Source organism: Podarcis cretensis (assembly GCF_951804945.1).
Source record: "Podarcis cretensis genome assembly, chromosome: 7".
Lineage (NCBI taxonomy): Eukaryota > Metazoa > Chordata > Lepidosauria > Squamata > Lacertidae > Podarcis > Podarcis cretensis.
The window spans coordinates 5,476,232-5,496,419 of NC_137176.1; the positions used below are offsets into that span (position 1 = coordinate 5,476,232).

Sequence of the window (20,188 nt, forward strand, 5' to 3'; positions counted from 1 at the left end):
CTTAGTCAGTAGAGCATGAGACTCTTAATCTCAGGGCCGTGGTCCCTTCCAACTCTATGGTTCTATGAATATTGGTATAGAGAAACCCACCAAAATACTAGAAAGTATGTAATATCAACTAATACCAAAGGACACCATAATCTTGGCTGCAAAATATCATATTTGAGAAAACACTATAGTATTTTGGGGAAACAAGACTTCAGTAAGAGTCAGCTTAGTTATTGTACAGGAGATAATACACAACAACAATCTTCAGGTGAGCTTTTCCTCTTAACTCAAAAAGCAGACTCGGAGGTTGTAACTGCAAGTGCATAGGACTACTGCCTCTTTCTCTTCCTGCTGTTTGCTGAAAACAAGCCTCCCTGGTTGCATTCTCATTCATGGGGAGCTAGGGGAAGAAAATCAGCTTGGAAATTTTTGAATGAACAAATGGCAGGAATGAATGAGCTGCTCCTGCTCCTGATGATGATGGTTCCCAACAAGATTAAAAGTTATCTCTCCACCTACTTAACTGAAACCATGTGGTGCTGCACTTGCAGGATGTGACAACACAACCAGCCCTTCCTCAGAACACCATTAGGTGGGTGGGTGCTGTGAAGTGACGTGAGCAGAAAGACATGAATTGCTATGTGGCTCCAAGCCAAGGATGGCCACACGAGAAAAGGCGAAAGTGGGTGTAGAATGACAATCTCTCCTTTTAGAAATCGCCATTCTCAATTTCAAGCAAATCTCAAGTATTGGAATGTGCCATTCAGGTAGGAATGAGTGTCCTGCCTTGAAGAGTTGATAGTTGCTCATCACTTCTTCCCATAAAGTATCATCCGATTTCCTGATTTCCTCCCCATCATGCCTTTAGAGTTGTGAATGGTAGCAGCATTCGAGAGTTTAATACTCTGTAGATTTGTGAAAGAAGTATTTTACCGAATGGATTATAAATGGACATAGTGTGGGAGTCAAAGTATGTGACGCATGTATTTGGATCATTTTAGTGTCAGTTTTCTGCTGACACTCAGGTGTTGTGCAAGGGGTTGACCTGTATAAAAATATTTGAGCCAAAAAAAGCCACACCTGTTCCCACTGTCCAAATATTGTTATTCTATCTTCATTAAAAAAATAATGGATGGTAGATTAAAAGCATCATAAGTGATATCAGAGGGGCAAATTTTGAGAACCATTCTTTCCAGATCCTATGGTTAGAGAACAAGAAAAGATTAGGTAAGTAATCTAGGAATTGTTAAGTGAAAAGATAACCAACACATAGACTCTTGACCCAGTGTATGTTCCATTGTGGTCCATGACACCCTTTCCAAGCCCTGAATCAGCAGCAAAACATTGTGACTTTATAAGAACATAATATGATTTCATAAGAAGAACCTGCTGGATGAAGCCAATAGCCCATGCAGTTCAGCATCCTGGCTGAGTGGTCAACCAGATACCTGTGGGAAGCCTACAAATAGGACCAGAGCTCAAAAGCACCCTCCCATCCCGTGGATTCCAGCAACTGGTATTCAAAAGCATTACTGCCTCTAGCTGTGGAGGCAGAGCATAACCATTATGGGTAATAGCCTTCAATAGCCCTTTCCTCCATGAATTTTGTCTAATCCTCTTTTAAAGCCATCTGAGTGGTCATCACTGCCTCCTGTGGGCTTGTGTTCCTTCATCTAACTATGCACTGCTTGTTCCTTTTATCTGTTCTGAATCTCCCAGCGTTCAGCTTCACTGGATGTCCCTGCGTTCTAGTGTTTTACATAATTATATAAACTTCTATCATGTTACCTCTTACCCACCTATTCTCTAAACTAAAAATTCCCAAGAGCTGCAAGTTTTCTTCATAGAAGGGGTTGCTTGTACTCCTTGATAATTTTGTTTATTCTTTTTTGAATAGATCTCAGTGATCCACCAGGTGTATATAGGGACAGGAGTTCTTTCAGAAAACAAGGTCCTGAGTTGTTCAGGGCTTTGCATCCAATATATTTAAATAATTTACCATGAAGTGCTCAAACCTCTTAAATGCTCTTGAGATACTGAGGGAGACTGAAACCGCTGTGCCTTCTGTTGTCTTCCTCTACCAACACACACATACATACATTATTTTATTTGTATGCCTCTTTTCCACAGTTCAGACCATACTCAAGGTAGCTTACGATATAAAAAAATACATAACTACAACATAACAAAAGTAGTCATAAACAATAAATAAAACATGGAACTGATAATAAAACATGAAGCACAACCAAACTGATCAGTTTCTACATAAATCACAAGATCTAAAATAAAGATACAAAAAACCAACAGCAACAGCAGCAGCAAACCCTCATCACCCCAAAACAGCAAATCAATCGTCTCACCCACCGTCCTTTCCACTTTAAAATTCACTCACCAGAGCATAGCAGGTGTGAGAGGAAGGTGGACTAAAAGAAAACGGGACTGCTGGATGCCTGAGACCGTGGTCCTCTACACAGGGCAATTATCTTATGAATAAGCACGTGCACTGTTGAAACATTTAAAGCAGCCTCTCTGAGTGAACACCTTGCTACCCTAAGTGCAGATAAGCCTGGGCTGCTTTATAAAACATGCAATAAACCCTACTTACATGACTATATTAACAGATAATGAATTCAATCCTCCTAATGCAATTAACACCCCATATATTAATGCACATTACAAGCACAAGAAAAAAGCACCAACTTTTTAAAGTACTCCAGATGAAGATAATGAGATTGCCTCGCCATATCACTTGGGTCTATTAAACAGGATGTGGAACTTTCAGTCCATCACATCCCTGACTCAGATTGTCTAGGCAAATATGAAAGTAAGATTATGTTAAAATGAGCTATAGTTTTCAGTTGAGCCTCTGGGTGTCGCTGTTCACCAATTTGGCTACAGAACACACTGGGAGCTCCATAAATTCTCTAATGTATAAACAGAAAATATCTGCATGACCATACTTGCACAGACATTGCAGGGAGTGTAATAGGAGCAACTTTAAATAAAAAACAACAGCATTTATTTCATACTCAAAAACGTCTGAGCCAGAATAAGTGGCATTTATCCTGTTGCAAGAAAATGGGAGAAAATCAGAAGCAATGGAGCTGTAAAGAGACAATCTTGTTGCAATGCCTCATATTGATGTTCATTTTGAAGACAGTTTCTGCACAACTTCATTATTCCATTCCAGAGGAGATGCAGAAAGGCTCTTTTGTGGGAAATATTGCAAAGGATCTAGGAATGGATGGAAATAATCTTTCAAACCGTGAGCTCCGGATTCTTACCAGAACAGGTATGATTCAGTATTTTGCTTTGAACTACAACAGTGGTCATTTACAAACCACTGAGAGAATTGACAGAGAAGAAATTTGTGCATGGGCAGAGAAGTGCAAATTAAATTTTCAGGTTATTGTTGAGAGTAAAAGAAAACTTTATGGAGTTGAAGTGGAAGTTACTGATATAAACGATAATGCTCCCCACTTTCCTCCAGGACAACTGGAGGTGAAAATTAATGAAATATCTATAAAAGGGTCTCGGTTTCCACTGCCTGAGGCTACTGATCCAGATCTGGGGATAAATTCTGTTCAGAATTACCAACTCACAGGCAGCGTGCATTTTTCTCTGAATGTTCAAACAGGAGAAAATGGTCCCAAACATGCTGAGCTGGTGCTGGAAAAATCTTTGGACAGAGAGGAACAGTCAGTTTATGATCTAATTCTTATGGCTATGGATGGGGGTGATCCTGTCAGGACTGGCACTGCTCAAATTCAAGTCATTGTTTTAGATGTAAATGACAACACACCAATTTTTAGCCAACCAGTCTATGAAATCAGCATTGAGGAGAACATTCCCAAAGGGTCCATAGTCTGTGCAGTCAAAGCCACTGATCTGGATGAAGGAATCAACGGAGAAGTGAAATACTCCTTCAAAAAAACCACAAAAAAGGATTCACAAATGTTTCTTTTAAATTCAACAACTGGCATAATAACCCTCATGGGAAACTTGGACTTTGAGACATCATCCTTCTATGAATTTGAGGTGCAAGCCATGGATGGGGGTGGTCTAAGTGACAGGTCAAAGGTTGTGATCATGGTCACAAATCTGAATGACAATGCGCCAGAATTAACTGTGACCTTTCTGACCAACTCCATTCATGAGAACTCATCAACCGGAACAGTTATTGCTATTATAAATGTAGAAGATCAAGATTCTGGAATCAATAGTGAGGTCACATGCACAATTCCCAGAAACCTCCCGTTTCAGCTAAAACAATCCATAGACAACTTTTATAGTTTGGTGACAGATGGCCCCCTTGACAGAGAACAAGTGGCAAACTACAACATCACCATCACAGTAACTGACCATGGAATGCCTTCTCTTTCTACAGCCACCATCATAGCTCTGCACATTTTAGACACAAATGATAACCCACCTCACTTTGCAAGATCAGATTACAAGTCATTTTTCATGGAAAATAATCAGAGAGGAGCATCCATCTTTTCTCTAAATGCAAATGATCCAGACTGGGAAGAGAACTCCAGAATAACATATTCCATCATAGAAAGTCAAGTGACTGGCTCCCCTCTCTCCTCCTACCTCTCCATTAACTCAGAGACAGGGGTCATCTATGCTCTGAGTTCTTTTGACTATGAAGAGATCAGAGAGATGAGGTTCCTGGTCAAGGCCCAGGATGGAGGTTCTCCACCACTCAGCTCCAACGTCTCGGTGACGCTCTTCATCCTGGACCAGAATGACAATGCTCCCCAAATCCTTTACCCCTCCCCTCCCACTGACGGCTCCACGGGGATAGAGCTGGCCCCTCGCTCCTCTGAGCCAGGCTACCTGGTCACTAAGGTGGTGGCCGTGGATGCAGACTCTGGCCAGAATGCCTGGCTCTCCTACCAGCTGATCAAGGCCACCGAGCCAGGGCTCTTCACTCTGGGGCTCCACACGGGAGAGATCAGGACAGCCCGGTTCTTTCTGGAGAAAGATGCCCTCAAGCAAAGCCTGGTGGTTTTAGTCAAGGACAATGGGCAACCTCCAATGTCGGCTTCAGTCACTGTCACTGTGGTCTTGGCTGACAGCATCCCTGACATGCTGACTGATCTGAGCAGCGTCCCAGTATCTGAAGACCCACAGTCAGATCTCACCTTCTACTTGGTGACTGCAGTGGCTTTTGTCTCCTGCTTGTTCCTTGCCTTCCTCCTTGTGTTATTGGCACTCAAACTTCGCAGATGGAAAAATTCTCAGCTGTGTGATAATGCAAGTTTGAATTTCAGTGGTGCACCAGTTTCACAGTTTGTGGGGATTGATGGAGTCCGGGCATTTCTTCAGTCTTATTGCCATGAGGTTTCACTGACTTCAGGCTCTCGGAAAAGTCAGATTCTTTTTCCAATCGGAAGCTGTACCAATACTCTGACACCACAACAGGCTCCTGATAAGCCAGGCCCTGTGTTACTCATAGGTGATTCTAACACGGTTACGGAGGAGGCAGCAATCCCTCAGGTGAGCACATAGATTTCAGTACTTTCCATTTGATCTCCCAGTATTCTAAAATGCATAGGAAACTTTCCTGAGTACAAAAGGTTTCCTGGCTCAGGCAATCACCATCCAGGAATGGGAGACTAAGAAGAACCACAGCATGGTGTAGATTGCACATCTCTTCCCGAGGCCCCTCCTTTGCATGTTTAGTTAAAGCTAAGGATGCATTCCTGAAGGCTGCTAGTGCCATTGTTTAATAATGATTAACAAGGTCTCTAGAACAGGTAGGTTTACCTGAACATTTGGTAGAAGGGCTCTATCTCCATGGCTGTAGGACAGAGGTGGACAACCACTGGGCTCCATGCACCTTCCACTTCTGTCAGTGCAGTCCCCCAAACTGCCTATATCTTCCTGATCCTGCCAAAGAGAAACACCACTAGCAGAGACAGGGTGGGGTGGGGAATCAGTCATATCTCATCCACCTGGTGACTGCAGTGGCTTTTGTTTCCTGCTTGTTCTTCATTTTCTTCCTTGTTTTTACTGGCCATCAGGTTGCACGGATGGAGAAAACTGCAACTGTTTGAGTAAAGGAGTGTGAATTTCAGTGGTGCTCCTGTCTCACAGTTTGTAGCTATTGATGGAATCCAAACATTTGTTTACTCTTATTGTGATGATCTTTCTCTTACCACTGACTTTAGGAAAAACCAGTTTAACACTTCCAAGGCAAATTATTTCCATACTGCGACCAATGATCAGGCCTAGGAGGTAAAGAATCCTATTTTTGCTAATGGGGATTTAGATTGGAACAATGGAAATGAAATCAGAGACCAGGTGTGCTAACTTTTTCTTTTAATTGTAAATGTAGTTACAAATCTTGACAGATAAATTTCCCATTTATCTCTTTTCTTGACCCTTTTCAAAGCAACGAGACATGTTGGTAATTATTTTATTTCACTTATAGCTAGTATCTTATTTTACTAGTAGGGAAATCTTTATTGGTTTCAATCTGTGTTTTCTTAAACCACTGGGGCTTACGTGACAGTAAGGATTTTATATTTGAAATTTATTGTGGTTTGGCTCTGTGCAGGATATTTGAGCAAGCTACCTACACAAGCCAGCCTGCCCACTGTATTTATTTCTCATAATAGGCCTTGCTCTGTGTTCTGTCTGGTTGCCATATGTCCAGAATTTCCCAGACATATCCAGAATTTGTCAGCATCATCTGGGCAGAAATCAGAAAAATGTTAGGGAAAATCCAGGCGTACGGCAGCCCACGTTGGCAGTTGCGATCTGGCCCAACAACTTTTCTGTCCGGATTTTCACTGTTTGAAACATGGCAGCTGAAGGTCTGATTGCCTGAGACACAAGCCAGAAGGCACAGCGGGTGGTCTTCTCACTTTGGTGAGTGGCAAGGAGGGAAAAAGAGGGGGAAAGAAGGTAGCAGAAAGAGGGGGGAAAGGGGTGGCCTATTTTTTTGTCTTGGCCCCTCCCCCCAACTGTGCCCACATTTAGCTTCAGCCCTGTCCACCATTGGATTTTGTCTTGCCCAGCATCTGCATACAGCCCCTGGCAGATTACTTCTGGCCCCCTGTTCTGTTCTGTTGTGGAATGCCTCCCCCCTGGGAAGTCTGATTGCCCCCCTCATTAACTGACAGGCTGTGAATACCTCTATGTTCAGTTACACTGTCAATTATTTCTTCCACCTCCCTGTTGGTTGATTAATTGTTTTCATTCAAGTTGTGATCTGCTTTGGAAGTCCCTGGACTAAAAGCTGAGTTGAACCTATTTTGAACAAATAAATACATTTTCCTGTGGTAACATGATCTTCTGGTTCTCTTTGCCAACCACTATTCTTAAATAGGTGCAACGTGTGCCTAGTTATGTGCAAGTAATAATTGCTCACAGTAGCATAAAGTACCTCTAAGCCTGGAAGGAAAGGGGGTGTTGCTATATGCACTTTGAGTGCTGATGGGAATTGCATGCTGAAATAGCTGCCCTATCCTACCTGCATTACAGTTCCCAATCCCATACCAGGAGCCATGTGCTAGAACAGGTCCTCCAAATGTTTTGGGACTACAATTCCCATCATCCCTGACCACTGGTCCTGCTAGCTAGGGATGATGGGAGTTGTAGTCCCAAAACATCTGGAGGGCCGAGTTTGGGGATGCCTGTGCCAGAAGGAGGCATCCATCCTCTAATCTACCTTGCTGGACTGGTCAAATAATCCTTGCTGGATTAATCAAATATAGATTCATTTTGCTATGTGTATGCATTGTGTTTTAGTCTATGCATTTGACCAATCTTTCTATTCTGGACAATGGTGTTACTATTCACTGATAACTCCACATTTTCAGGTAATAAGAATTTAACCTATCAAATTAATATCAACAATAAGACCGATAGAATGATAGAAAATTATTCCGAATCTATGATTGCATTCAAGTCAAGAGTGGATATAAGCAGTTCTGGATATATCTTAGACCCCCTAAAGAAAGTTTCTTATCACTCAAATCCTCTCCGCTGAATGGCTCTGCACTGATACTATAATGGCAGAAATAAAGTTCTCAGTTCAAAACAACTACTGTTACTACTACTACTACTACTATGATTAATTATTACATTTCAGTTTACAGTCTGACAAACTGAAATTCTGGCAGAGTAGTGCACACTTTGAGTGCACTTGTGTAGAAGCTTTTTCTTCATGTCATAAACATTCCTGATTAATTACAGTAAACTTCCACATATGCCAAAGCAATCCAAAAACGCAATACATCTAACAAATCTTTTATCTTCAGATATAAGTCTCATTGAGTTTATACTCAGGTAAGTTGGTATAGGATTCCAATGTAAAAACTGTAATAAAATCTTACTAGCAAAGGTTGAATAGAATTAAGTACCAATACTATGAAAACAGAAATGAAAAACCAATTATTCAAAAGGATCATATGCGTCTTCTTGGGAAATACCATTGAAAAGCATCCAAAAAAGTCAAAGGGAGAATATTGAATAATTCACCACCTAAGGAATTAGGAATCATCACACAGAATCGTAAGGAAAGATGTATCACCCAAAACTTCCTCTAGTGCAGCAGTGGCCAGCCAGATGCCACAGGGAAGGTTACAAACATATGAGAAAAATGTCAAATGAATATGCATGCCTAAAGAATGAAAGAGTTATCCTGTGCTAAAGTGAATTTAATTTTTTTTTTCCAGCATGTTATTATGGCCAATAGAACAGAAATAAAGCACACAATGCACCAAAATCTTAAAGACAGAACAAAATACAAAATTTAAATTTGCTAAACAAGTTCATAATTAAATAAAGGCCAAATCACCAGAATTCTGGCAGGGATAGGGTTGCCAGGGCAGCCCACAATTGTTTTTAGGAAAACCTGAAACTTGTTGAGCTTTTTCTAGACAAAAACACCCCTAAAACCATGATTTTGCGATTGACTTGAATAAGAACGAGGACAAAGCGCCAACTCTTGGAAATTCCCCCAAGATGTCAATTCCGCCTTTGAAATCCCAGTAACGTCCAGGGAAATCCAAACGTAGGGCAGCCCTAGGCAGGGATGTAGGCTTTCTGAATTATTGCATGGTTTTCTTCTGGTGGTAACTGCTTGTGTTTATGCTACATCAAAAACACCCTAAAGTGTCATTATCATCTACCAGCAAAAGCAATAAAAATATTAAAATAACAGTTTGTATGCAATGAAAAACAAACCTGAATTAAGCTTATGTGACTTCTGATCAAGTGATACTAAAGTACATTTGGACAACCAGTGAAAGAATTTTAAGTCATTCACAATTCTCCATAGATATCAGGGGGAAATAGCAATATAGAATTATAAACATGAAAATAAGCAAATACAGTTCCCCATGTGAACTCAGAGTGTCACTGTTGCACAACGTGGGAGCAGCCATGGCTCAGCATTTCTGAGACTCTTGGAGCTCTCTCTCTCTCTTAACACATCAGCGGAGCAGAAAGGAAAAGCTTTTATCTTAAAAGCTGCTCAAGAAAGGAAAGCTCTGAGTTTCCCAAGGATCAGCTGAAAAGAAGAATATTTATATTATCTCAAATAAGTGTACTGGGAGTCTTGAAAACTGTACTGAAAGCAAGAAGAAATCAGGAAAGGCAATGGATGTGATGGAAGTAAAGCAGGCAGAGAGAACAAGGAAGATCACCAGGAGGCAAGTACTGTTTCTGTTCATATTCTGGTCTGTGTTCTGCTGCCAGGTAGCGTCTGAGAAGGTTCAGTATTCAGTTCCAGAGGAAGCAGAGCAGGGGTCCTTTGTGGGGAACCTTGCTAAAGATCTGGGGTTGGATCTCAGAGAGCTGTCAAAGCGCAAGCTTGGTATTTCTTCAGAAAAGCAATTCTTTGATCTGAATGAACAAAATGGCAACCTGTATGTGAATGAGAGGATAGACCGGGAAGAGATTTGTGGGGAATCATCTACTTGTGTCGTAAAACTAGAAGTTGTGGCACACAATCCTTTGAATATTTTCCAAGTAAATATTTTTATTCAGGATACTAATGACAATGCTCCACATTTCCGGAATGAAAATATTGAGCTTAAATTTAGTGAATCTACTCTGCCGGGAACTCGATTTGCTCTTGGAAATGCTGAAGATGATGATATCGGAATAAACTCCCTCCAGAATTATCAGTTGAGCTCAACTCCATATTTCAAACTAGAAATTCAAAACAGCAATGATGGTGGAAAATATGCAGAATTAATATTGCAGAAACAACTGGACAGGGAAAAAGAACACATGCACCACATGGTCCTTACAGCCATGGATGGTGGAGAACCTCCAAAAACCGGAACAGCCAAAATATTGGTAACAGTTGTTGATATTAATGACAATGCCCCTGTTTTCACCCAGACAATCTATAAAGTGAGCCTGAAGGAGAGTGCACCCAAAAGAACCTCTGTGCTTCAAGTCAAAGCATCTGACAGTGATGAAGGGTCCAATGCTGAGATCACTTACACTTTCAGTGACATCCCAAAAACAGCTGAGCAGAAGTTTCATCTGGATCCCAGAGATGGAACAATTACACTTATAGAAAGTGTTGATTTTGAGGATAGACAAAAATATGTGATGATAATTCAGGCAAGTGATGGAGGAGGATTGGCAGCACATTGCAATGTGGAGATTGAGGTTCTTGATGAGAATGACAATGCTCCAGATGTGATCCTCACATCCGTGTCCAGCCTAGTTCCGGAAGATGTCACATCTGGAGCTGTGATTGCTCTCATTAAAGTTCAGGACAGGGATTCTGGGGATAATGGAGAAGTCACCTGTCACCTGAGGGAACTTGGACCTTTCCTTATAGTCTCATCTTTGGATAATTATTTCAAGCTCCTCATAGATGGTGCCCTTGACAGAGAAAGGACTCCTGAGTATAATATTACAATCACAGCCACAGACAAAGGCACCCCTCCACTCTCCACACACAAATCCATATCCATACAGATCTCAGATATCAATGATAACCCACCAGCCTTTGAAAAATCTTCCTACACTGCCTACGTTCCAGAGAACAACCCATCTGGAGCTTCAATTTTCCATGTCAAGGCCTCTGACCCAGATCTGGATCGCAATGCCAGAATCACTTACTCCATCCTTAACAGCAACATCAAGGATCTGCCTCTCTCCTCCTATGTCTCCATTAACTCTGAGACCGGGATCATCTATGCCCAACGCTCCTTTGACTATGAGCAATTCAGGGAGTTTCAGATTCAAGTGAAGGCCCAAGATGGAGGTTCTCCACCACTCAATAGCAGTGCCACAGTGACAGTATGTGTTTTGGATCGAAATGATAACGCTCCGCAGATCCTGTACCCCTCACAATCAACAGAGGGCTCACCTTTCTTTGAGATGGTGCCTCGGTCAGCTGAGTCGGGTTATCTGGTGACGAAGGTGGTGGCTGTGGACTCTGATTCGGGACATAATGCCTGGCTCTCCTTCCATCTCCTGCAGGCCACAGAGCCCTCACTCTTCAGCATTGGCTCCCACACAGGAGAGGTGCGCACAGTCCGAGCATTACTTGAGAAAGATGCAGTGAAGCAGAGGCTGGTCATCCTGGTGAAGGACAATGGGCATCCTCCTCTCTCAGCCACCACAACTTTGAGCCTGGTGTTTGCTGAGAACTTCCAAGAGGCTCTTCCGGAAATGAACTCCCAACCAAATGACTCAGAATATCAGTCTGATCTACAGTTTTATTTGGTATTGGCCTTGACCTTGGTGTCCTTTCTCTTCCTGGTGACGGTGATTCTGACCATTCTGATGAAGCTTCAAAGGTCAAGGAACCCCACTTTCCTTCAGTGCTTTATTCCTGACCCCCACTCAAAGGCTGGTGCCATATTCCCACCCAATTATGAGGACGGAACTTTGCCTTATTCCTACCAGGTCTGTTTGTCCTCTGAATCCAGGAGGAATGAGCTGACATTCCTGCAGCCCACTGTCCAAATAGCAGAGAACCTCCTTTGCAATGGCAATTCTGACATTTCTTTGATGGTCAGTGGGCGTAATTTAATTTCTGAAAAGGAAAATGGCAGCACGGTGAGTTATATTTCATGTTCCTTATAGGGAATTTGGTGTTATCACTTGTTTGAGAGTTTATTTGTAAACAGTGGATGTTATCAAGCTGGCACTCCAGACAATTCATGCCATGTTATCAGGAAGGTAGGTAGAGAGTAATACTGAGCTGCTACTGCTGCAGAGCAACCTAATGGGATGGATTTTTCAGCAGTTGTTGAGGGAGAAAACTGCAAATTATGGAAGCCTCAGTCTGAATTATCTAGATGCCTATATTCATGCTGACTTAGGGTGATGATCTGGGACCATAGTATAGTATGTTTGAGTGGAGACAATGCAAAATTGTTTCCTTCCTTCCTTCCTTCCTTCCTTCCTTCCTTCCTTCCTTCCTTCCTTTTTTCTTTCTTTGCAGCATGACTAAATTTAATATGTAGCTATTTTAATGTTCTCTCTTTAAGAAGATACAGTATATGCAAGAACAAACACAAAAACATCCTACATAGTATATGCTTCAAGAAGTTTGCAAATTTTTTAGTTATTGGCAAAATTCTCCTTATTATCAAACTAAATATTAGGAAGTTTGTGGAGAGTTTTTTATGTGTTATGGGGAAGGAAATAGAGGATTGAACATCTTTTGTTGACAGTCTGCCAGCAGGGATAATTACATGGTGATTGATGATAGCCAGACATAAGTCTCTTGGCTCCCATATTCATTTTGGGGAAAAGAGTGAATGAGAGATTAATCCCTGGTGCTTTGAAAAAACTGTTTTCTGTTGTCAAGAGACCAAGAAGCAGTCAGCTCCTAGGAATTCAGATGGGGGTTAAGTGACTTGAGAGCTGAGGAATTTACATCTTGCCCTAAAGCCATGTAAAAGCTGAGATGGGTATGGGATCTGCAAAAGTCTCCCTTTCTTAATTACAGTGGTGTCTCGCAAGATGAAAATAATTCATTCCACGAGTCTCTTCGTCTAGCGGTTTTTTCGTCTTGCGAAGCACAGCCATTAGCGGATTAGTGGATTAGTGCTATTAGCGGCTTAGCGGCTTAGCGGCTATTAGTGACTTAGCGGCTTAGAAAAGGGGGGGGAGGGGAAAAACTCGCAAGACTCGCAAGACATTTTCGTCTTGTGAAGCAAGCCCATAGGGAAATTCATCTTGCGAAGCACCTCGAAAAATGGAAAACCCTTTCATCTAGTGAGTTATTCGTCTTGCGAGGCATTCGTCTTGCTGGGCACCACTGTATTTTTGGGACAGTTATAATTTATAACTGATGGAGATTTGTCCAGTTTTAACAATGGAAATCTGTATATTTGTATTTTTTAGATTGAGAGTATATAAATGTTCTACATTGTTAAACTTTTATATTATTAAAAATGGATAAAAATAATATTTTAAAAATGACAACCATAATTTAAAGCACACAGAAAGTTAAAATCACAACAGAATACAGTGGTACCTCGGGTTAAGTACTTAATTCATTCCGGAGGTCCGTTCTTAACCTGAAACTGTTCTTAACCTGAAGCACTACTTTAGCTAATGTGGCTTCCCGCTGCCACCACGCCGCCAGAGCACGATTTTTGTTCTCATCCTGAAGCAAAGTTCTTAACCCGAGGTACTATTTCTGGCTTAGCAGTCTGTAACCTGAAACGTATGTAACCTGAAGCGTATGTAACCCGAGGTACCACTGTAGATTAATACAAATTAAAGCAAATTAAAAATGCAAGCAATCGAATGTAAGATTGATTGCATTATACTCCTTATAACTTGGAACCTTCACCCTATGTCAGAAAACAACAGCAACACACTAACTTTTTTTTGGGGGGGGGGGTTCTACCCCAATGAGATTTGCAATATAAGGTGTGGGTAGAATTTTGAATCCCAGAAAATATATGTGTCTGTAGTGTCAGAAGAAGAGTGCTTGACAATGTCCAAACATCCCAAGCCGGAAAACACTTATTTGTGGGATGTGTTTCTGACCCTATTAAGAAACTCACAAGAAAACTGTCCTTGGTTAGAGAGATGTCCCCAAACAACATTATACGGCTTGTGCCAAGTTATTGACACAGCTGTAAGTAGTAGGGGCTGAACTTTGAAGATATTGTAGGGGTGACCATTTGTGACAATGTCCTGGAAGTACGTTCATTGCAGAATCAAAACTGCATTGGAGCGGGTGGGGTGGGAATGCTTTGATTCACACAAAATTGTATGACGGTTAAAGAGAAACTGGAAATGATTTAATATTGGGAACACTTAGGAAAAAATGGTGCTTGAAATAGTTGCATTACATTATTCTTAATACAAGTGGTAAAATATTTTGTTCACATTAATCAAATGCACATTGGTTAGTTTGGTCTTTCAGTATTTTATTCCTTTACAGAAACTTTTTTAATGGAATTATGCAAAAGTATAGAGATATTAATGCTATGTTTAAACTGGGTGAAAGAAAGATAGCAAATAACATAATAATGTATAACATGTTGTCTCTTTTACAAAGAGTGCAGCTAGCTTTAGTCCAGGTCCTATGAGAAGATTTTAAATATAAGCTCTCCCATCTTTTTTAATCACTTTAATTCAGCAAGGACCCAGTTTTCTTTGAATTAATTTCAAGCATAAAATGGGTTTCACCAGTACCATTAGCTAAACCTCCCTGCCATTTCTTCCCTTTATCAAGTAAAAATAAAATCACCCTTGAAAAAGTGTGGGGTGCTGGTGGTAACTGTCAGTGGGCAGAGGTAGGAAAGTCCTATCTAACCTCAAACCAGAAATGATGTTCCTGAACATGCACAGAACTGGAACTTCCTGCCAGGGAGCATGTCAAATGTAGACCCCACTGCCTCCTGATCCAATAAAGGAGACATTGACAAACCATGTGTACCCTGACAAGGAATTACACTCTGGAAGACCACAATTTCTTTAGAAGCCTCTGGAAACAAACTTTCTGTATCTGATGAGCCCTCCTCACCAACAGGCATCCCCTCTCTACTATTCCTATGGGTTTTCTTGGTTTTTTTCACTTCTTTTTAAAGAAAGAAAATAAAGCAATGATGCTGAATAGTAAGGGACTGGGAAGCGAAGAGGATGCACACAAGTGATGGAGAAGAAATTTGTTTCAGATTGCATTTAAAGGTGTACTTATATTACAAACAATTCCCTACTTAAGAGACAAAATTCCATGTAGAATTCTAGAAATAGTAAAAGCAGTTCACCATATGGACTCAGAGTGTCACTGTTGGACAACGTGGGAGCAGCCATGGCTCAGCATTTCCGAGACTCTTGGAGCAGTCTTTCTCTCTTAACATTTCAGCGGAGCAGAAAGGAAAAGCTTTTATTTTAAAAGCTGCTCAAGAAAGGAAATCTCTGTTTCCCAGGGATCAGCTGAAAAGAACAACATTAGTACTATCTCACTTAAGTGTACTGGGAGTCTTGAAAACTGAAGTGAAAGGAGGAGGAAATCAGGAAAGGCAATGGATGTGATGGAAGTAAAGCAGGCAGAGAGAACAAGGAAGATCATCAGGAGGCAAGTACTGTTTCTGTTCATATTCTGGTCTGCGTTCTTCTGCCAGGTGGGGTCTGAGCAGGTTGAATATTCAGTTCCAGAGGAAGCAGAGCAGGGCTCCTTTGTGGGGAACCTTGCTAAAGATCTGGGCATGGATGTCAGAGAGCTGTCAAAGCGCAAGCTTGGAGTTTCTTCAGAAAAGCAATTCTTTGATCTGAATGAACAAAATGGCAACCTGTATGTAAATGAGAGGATAGACCGGGAAGAGATTTGTGGGGAATCATCTACTTGTGTCCTCAAATTAGAAGTTGTGGCACACAATCCTTTGAATATTTTCCACGTAAATATTTTTATCCAGGACATCAATGATAATGCCCCACATTTCCAGAATGAAAATATTGATCTCAAATTGAGTGAATCTACTCTGCCGGGAACTCGATTTGCTCTTGGAAATGCTGAAGATGATGATATCGGAATGAACTCCCTGCAGAATTATCAATTGAGCTCAACTCCATATTTCAAACTAGAAATTCAAGCTGGCAATGATGGTGGCAAATATGCAGAATTAATATTGCAGAAACAATTGGACAGGGAAAAAGAACAGATGCACCACATTGTCCTTACAGCCATGGATGGTGGAGAACCTCCAAAAACCGGAACAGCCAAAATATTGGTGACAGTTATTGATATTAATGACAATGCCCCTGTTTTCACCCAGACAATCTATAAAGTGAGCCTGAAGGAGAGTGCACCCAAAGGAACCTCTGTGCTTCAAGTCATAGCATCTGACAGTGATGAAGGGTCATATGCTGAGATCACTTACACTTTCAGTGACATCCCAAAAACAGCCAAGCAGAAGTTTCATCTGGATCCCAGAGATGGAACAATTGCACTTATAGAAAGTGTTGATTTTGAGGACAGACAAAAATATGTGATGAAAATTCAGGCAAGTGATGGAGGAGGCTTGGCGGCACATTGCAATGTGGAGATTGAGGTTCTTGATGAGAATGACAATGCTCCAGATGTGATCCTTACCTCTGTGTCCAGCCCAGTTCCGGAAGATGTCACATCTGGAGCTGTGATTGCTCTCATTAAAGTTCAGGACAGGGATTCTGGGGATAATGGGGAAGTCACCTGTCACCTGAAGGAACTTGTACCTTTCCTGATAGTCTCATCTTCTGATAATTATTTCAAGCTCCTCATAGATGGTGCCCTTGACAGAGAAAGGACTCCCGAGTATAATATTACAATCACAGCCACAGACAAAGGCACACCTCCACTCTCCACACTCAAAACCATATCAATACAGATCTCAGATATCAATGATAACCCACCAGCCTTTGAAAAATCTTCCTACACTGCCTACATTCCAGAGAATAACCCATCTGGAGCTTCAATTTTCCACATCAAGGCCTCTGACCCAGATCTGGATCGCAATGCCAGAATCACTTACTCCATCCTTAACAGCAACATCAAGGACCTGCCTCTCTCCTCCTATGTCTCCATTAACTCTGAGACCGGGATCATCTATGCCCAACGCTCCTTTGACTATGAGCAATTTAGGGAGTTTCAGATTCAAGTAAAGGCCCAAGACGGAGGTTCTCCACCACTCAATAGCAGTGCCACAGTGACAGTATGTGTTTTGGATCGAAATGATAACGCTCCGCAGATCCTGTACCCCTCACAATCAACAGAGGGCTCACCTTTCTTTGAGATGGTGCCTCGGTCAGCTGAGTCGGGTTATCTGGTGACGAAGGTGGTGGCCGTGGACTCTGATTCAGGACACAATGCCTGGCTCTCCTTCCATCTCCTGCAGGCCACAGAGCCCTCACTCTTCAGCATTGGCTCCCACACAGGAGAGGTGCAAACAGTCCGAGCATTACTTGAGAGAGATGCAGTGAAGCAGAGGCTGGTCATCCTGGTGAAGGACAATGGGCATCCTCCTCTCTCAGCCACCACAACTTTGAGCCTGGTGTTTGCTGAGAACTTCCAAGAGGCTCTCCCAGAAATGAACTCCCAACCAAATGACTCAGAGTATCAGTCTGATCTACAGTTTTATTTGGTATTGGCCTTGACCTTGGTTTCCTTTCTGTTCCTGGTGACGGTGATTCTGACCATTCTGATGAAGCTTCGAAGGTCAAGGAACCCCACTTTCCTTAAGTGCTTTATTCCTGACCCCCACTCAAAGGCTGGTGCCATATTCCCACCCAATTATGAGGACGGAACTTTGCCTTATTCCTACCAGGTCTGTTTGTCCTCTGAATCCAGGAGGAATGAGCTGACATTCCTGCAGCCCACAGTCCAAATAGCAGAGAACCTCCTTTGCAATGGCAACTCTGACATTTCTTTGATGGTCAGTGGAGGCAATTTAATTTCTGAAAAGGAAAATGACAGCACGGTGAGTCATATTGCATGTTCCTTATAGGGAATTTGGTGTTATCACTTGTTTGAGAGTTTAATTGTAAACAGTGGATGTAATCAAACTGGCATCCCAGGGAATTCAGACCATGTCATCAGGGAAGTAGGTAGGGAGTAGTACTGAGCTGCTACTGCTGTACAGCAAGCTAATTGGACTTTCCAGCAGCTATTGAGGGGCAGCATAGCAGGATGGCGGAGGCTCTGTCAGAATTGTCTAGGTGCACATCTACATGCTAACTCAGTGTCATGCTAAGATTACAGAGTGGTGCAGCATGGCTGAGTGGAGAGAATGCTGATTTCTTTTATTTTTTTATCTTTGCAGTACAAATGCAATTGAATATGTAGTTATATTTACATTCTGTCCTTTAAGAAATTTACAAGAAGAAATACCAAAAAGTCTTTCACAGAATATTCTTTATATTAGTTGTTAAATTTCTTAGTAATTGGTAAAGGTTTTCAACTGAATTTTAGGAAGTGTGTGTGGAAGGAAGTGTTTATGGGCTGGATCATTTAAAGAGAGTAAAGGATTAATTAACCACTAAACGTTTTAGAATAACTTGATTTGGTTCTTGTATATACAGATAATCTTACATAGCATTTGGATACCGTGTTCCTGTCACAGACACAGCTTGGGATTTGGGTCTGATGAGAATAGCACAACATATTAAGTGGTGGAGCACTGATGGAACCTATCAGTTGTACAAGCATTTCTTAGGTCTTGTGACTGCATGCTGTTTGTAGAATGAAAAATGCTCATGTACAACCTGTGTAGAAGAGTGGCATCAAAAGGAAGTTTCTCTTGGCATGATTTCTAGAGATGTTGTATACCACTCTGTGTGTGTGTGTGTGTGTGTGTGTGTGTGTGTGTGTGGTAGTGGTGGGGGGGACTATAGAATTATTTTACTTAAATAAATAAATAATATGCACATATCCCCCACACTTCCAAGATACATATATATTGGAAATGGTCCCTAGATTGACAAATACCCTAAACCAAACATGACTGTATCATGAACCCAAAACTATCCCCTGCCCCCCTGCCCCCCCCTGCCCTGACCAGGTCCTGTATTCTCTTATATACTACTGATGTCCAGTGTGGATGCAATCCCAAAGTATTGGCATTCCTTTCATTGGCATTTGCATTATATTGTTAGAGATTATGACAAGTTGTAACAGTTGTAGTGAACACTTTGTATGTAAGGATGTGTGGATGTGGAGCTACTTATACCATCTCCAGTCAAGCTTCCATACTGTTGAAATATAGGTGACAAATGACTATTGAGTCACAGATACCAATGGTAGGTGCCCTTTTAACTCTTTGGCATGGAATGTTTTATTATGGAGTGTCAATCTGGCCAGGACATACATCTGCACATCCTGTAATTGCTGTACTTTAAAGCTAGATCATGTTCACCACCAGTGTATATTCCATTAGGAAAGATGAAGACTAATGTTAAAAGAACATTTGTTAGCATTATCTAGTGGATAATTCAGTGTCTTGTCCCTCCTGCTAATGGCCAAATTCAGTTTTAGCAGTTTAATTGTGTAGAACAAGAAGCACAACATCAAGCTCTCCAAAGAAGATGGCCGAAAACCACCTACTGTTTAACAAGCCCTCACATGCTAGTTTTTAATAAAGCTCTCTTTTGAGTTTGCATCCAATTTTCACATGTGTGCTTCTAAGCTACCATTGAATGTTTTCCATTCTCAGTAGTGATGTTTGTCTTAAGCTGGAGCTGTGAATGAGGCAGCAGTGTGGCTCGGTCTGTATGCTTCTGTCAGCAACCAATCTGGCATTCCTGCTGGTGCACCTGCATGGCCATAACCTTGCCGTGACTGAAGCCCAGCCCTTTCCAGATAAGCAGTGGCAATAAATTACAGAGAATGTGGCCATTTTACTCCTTTGCTCTGGTGTTTATACAGCACTATAGAGTGTTCAAGGTGCTTCACATATAGTGCTGTGTAACTCTTACAATAACCCAGAAAAGTAGATCAGTGTTATGATATGGGAGAGGGAGAGAGGCAGCATTCAGATTTGTGAGGAATATTGCATTAGTTATTTTTCCTGATTTTAATGCCAGCATTTCTGTCCTGTTCTTTTCACTGTGGTACCTGCTGTGCTAAGGAAATGTGGTTTTTGACTGATATACCAGCAAGTTGTGCTAAATTTCATGCACACCAGCGTATTTGGTATCACACAACAATGAATGTCATTGGCTAATGCCACAACTCTGTCGGCCTTTCTGCACATGGATGCCTCTGTTT

The 20,188-nt window shown here is 41.6% G+C and overlaps 1 protein-coding gene and 2 pseudogenes across 3 annotated transcripts in view; all 3 read left to right on the plus strand.

Annotated features, from left to right (window-relative positions):
* Positions 1-12,305, plus strand: part of LOC307219552 (uncharacterized protein) — a 30,101-nt gene extending 17,796 nt beyond the window's left edge. Inside the window, exons 4-7 of the mRNA XM_079982804.1 lie at positions 3,145-3,900; positions 4,003-5,493; positions 6,351-6,402; positions 9,503-12,305. Of these exons, the coding sequence (XP_079838930.1) occupies positions 3,145-3,900; positions 4,003-5,493; positions 6,351-6,402; positions 9,503-12,063 (4,860 nt within the window). The 3' untranslated portion in view covers positions 12,064-12,305. The remainder of the gene's footprint in view (positions 1-3,144; positions 3,901-4,002; positions 5,494-6,350; positions 6,403-9,502) is intronic.
* Positions 1-18,199, plus strand: part of LOC307219943 (protocadherin beta-16 pseudogene) — an 88,167-nt pseudogene extending 69,968 nt beyond the window's left edge. Inside the window, exon 2 of the transcript XR_013844030.1 lies at positions 18,187-18,199. The product of XR_013844030.1 is annotated as a protocadherin beta-16 pseudogene (transcript). The remainder of the gene's footprint in view (positions 1-18,186) is intronic.
* On the plus strand, positions 14,884-18,122 carry LOC307219944 (protocadherin gamma-B1 pseudogene; annotated as a pseudogene). Its single transcript has one exon. The product of its transcript is annotated as a protocadherin gamma-B1 pseudogene (transcript).
* Positions 18,200-20,188: the final 1,989 nt, after the last annotated feature.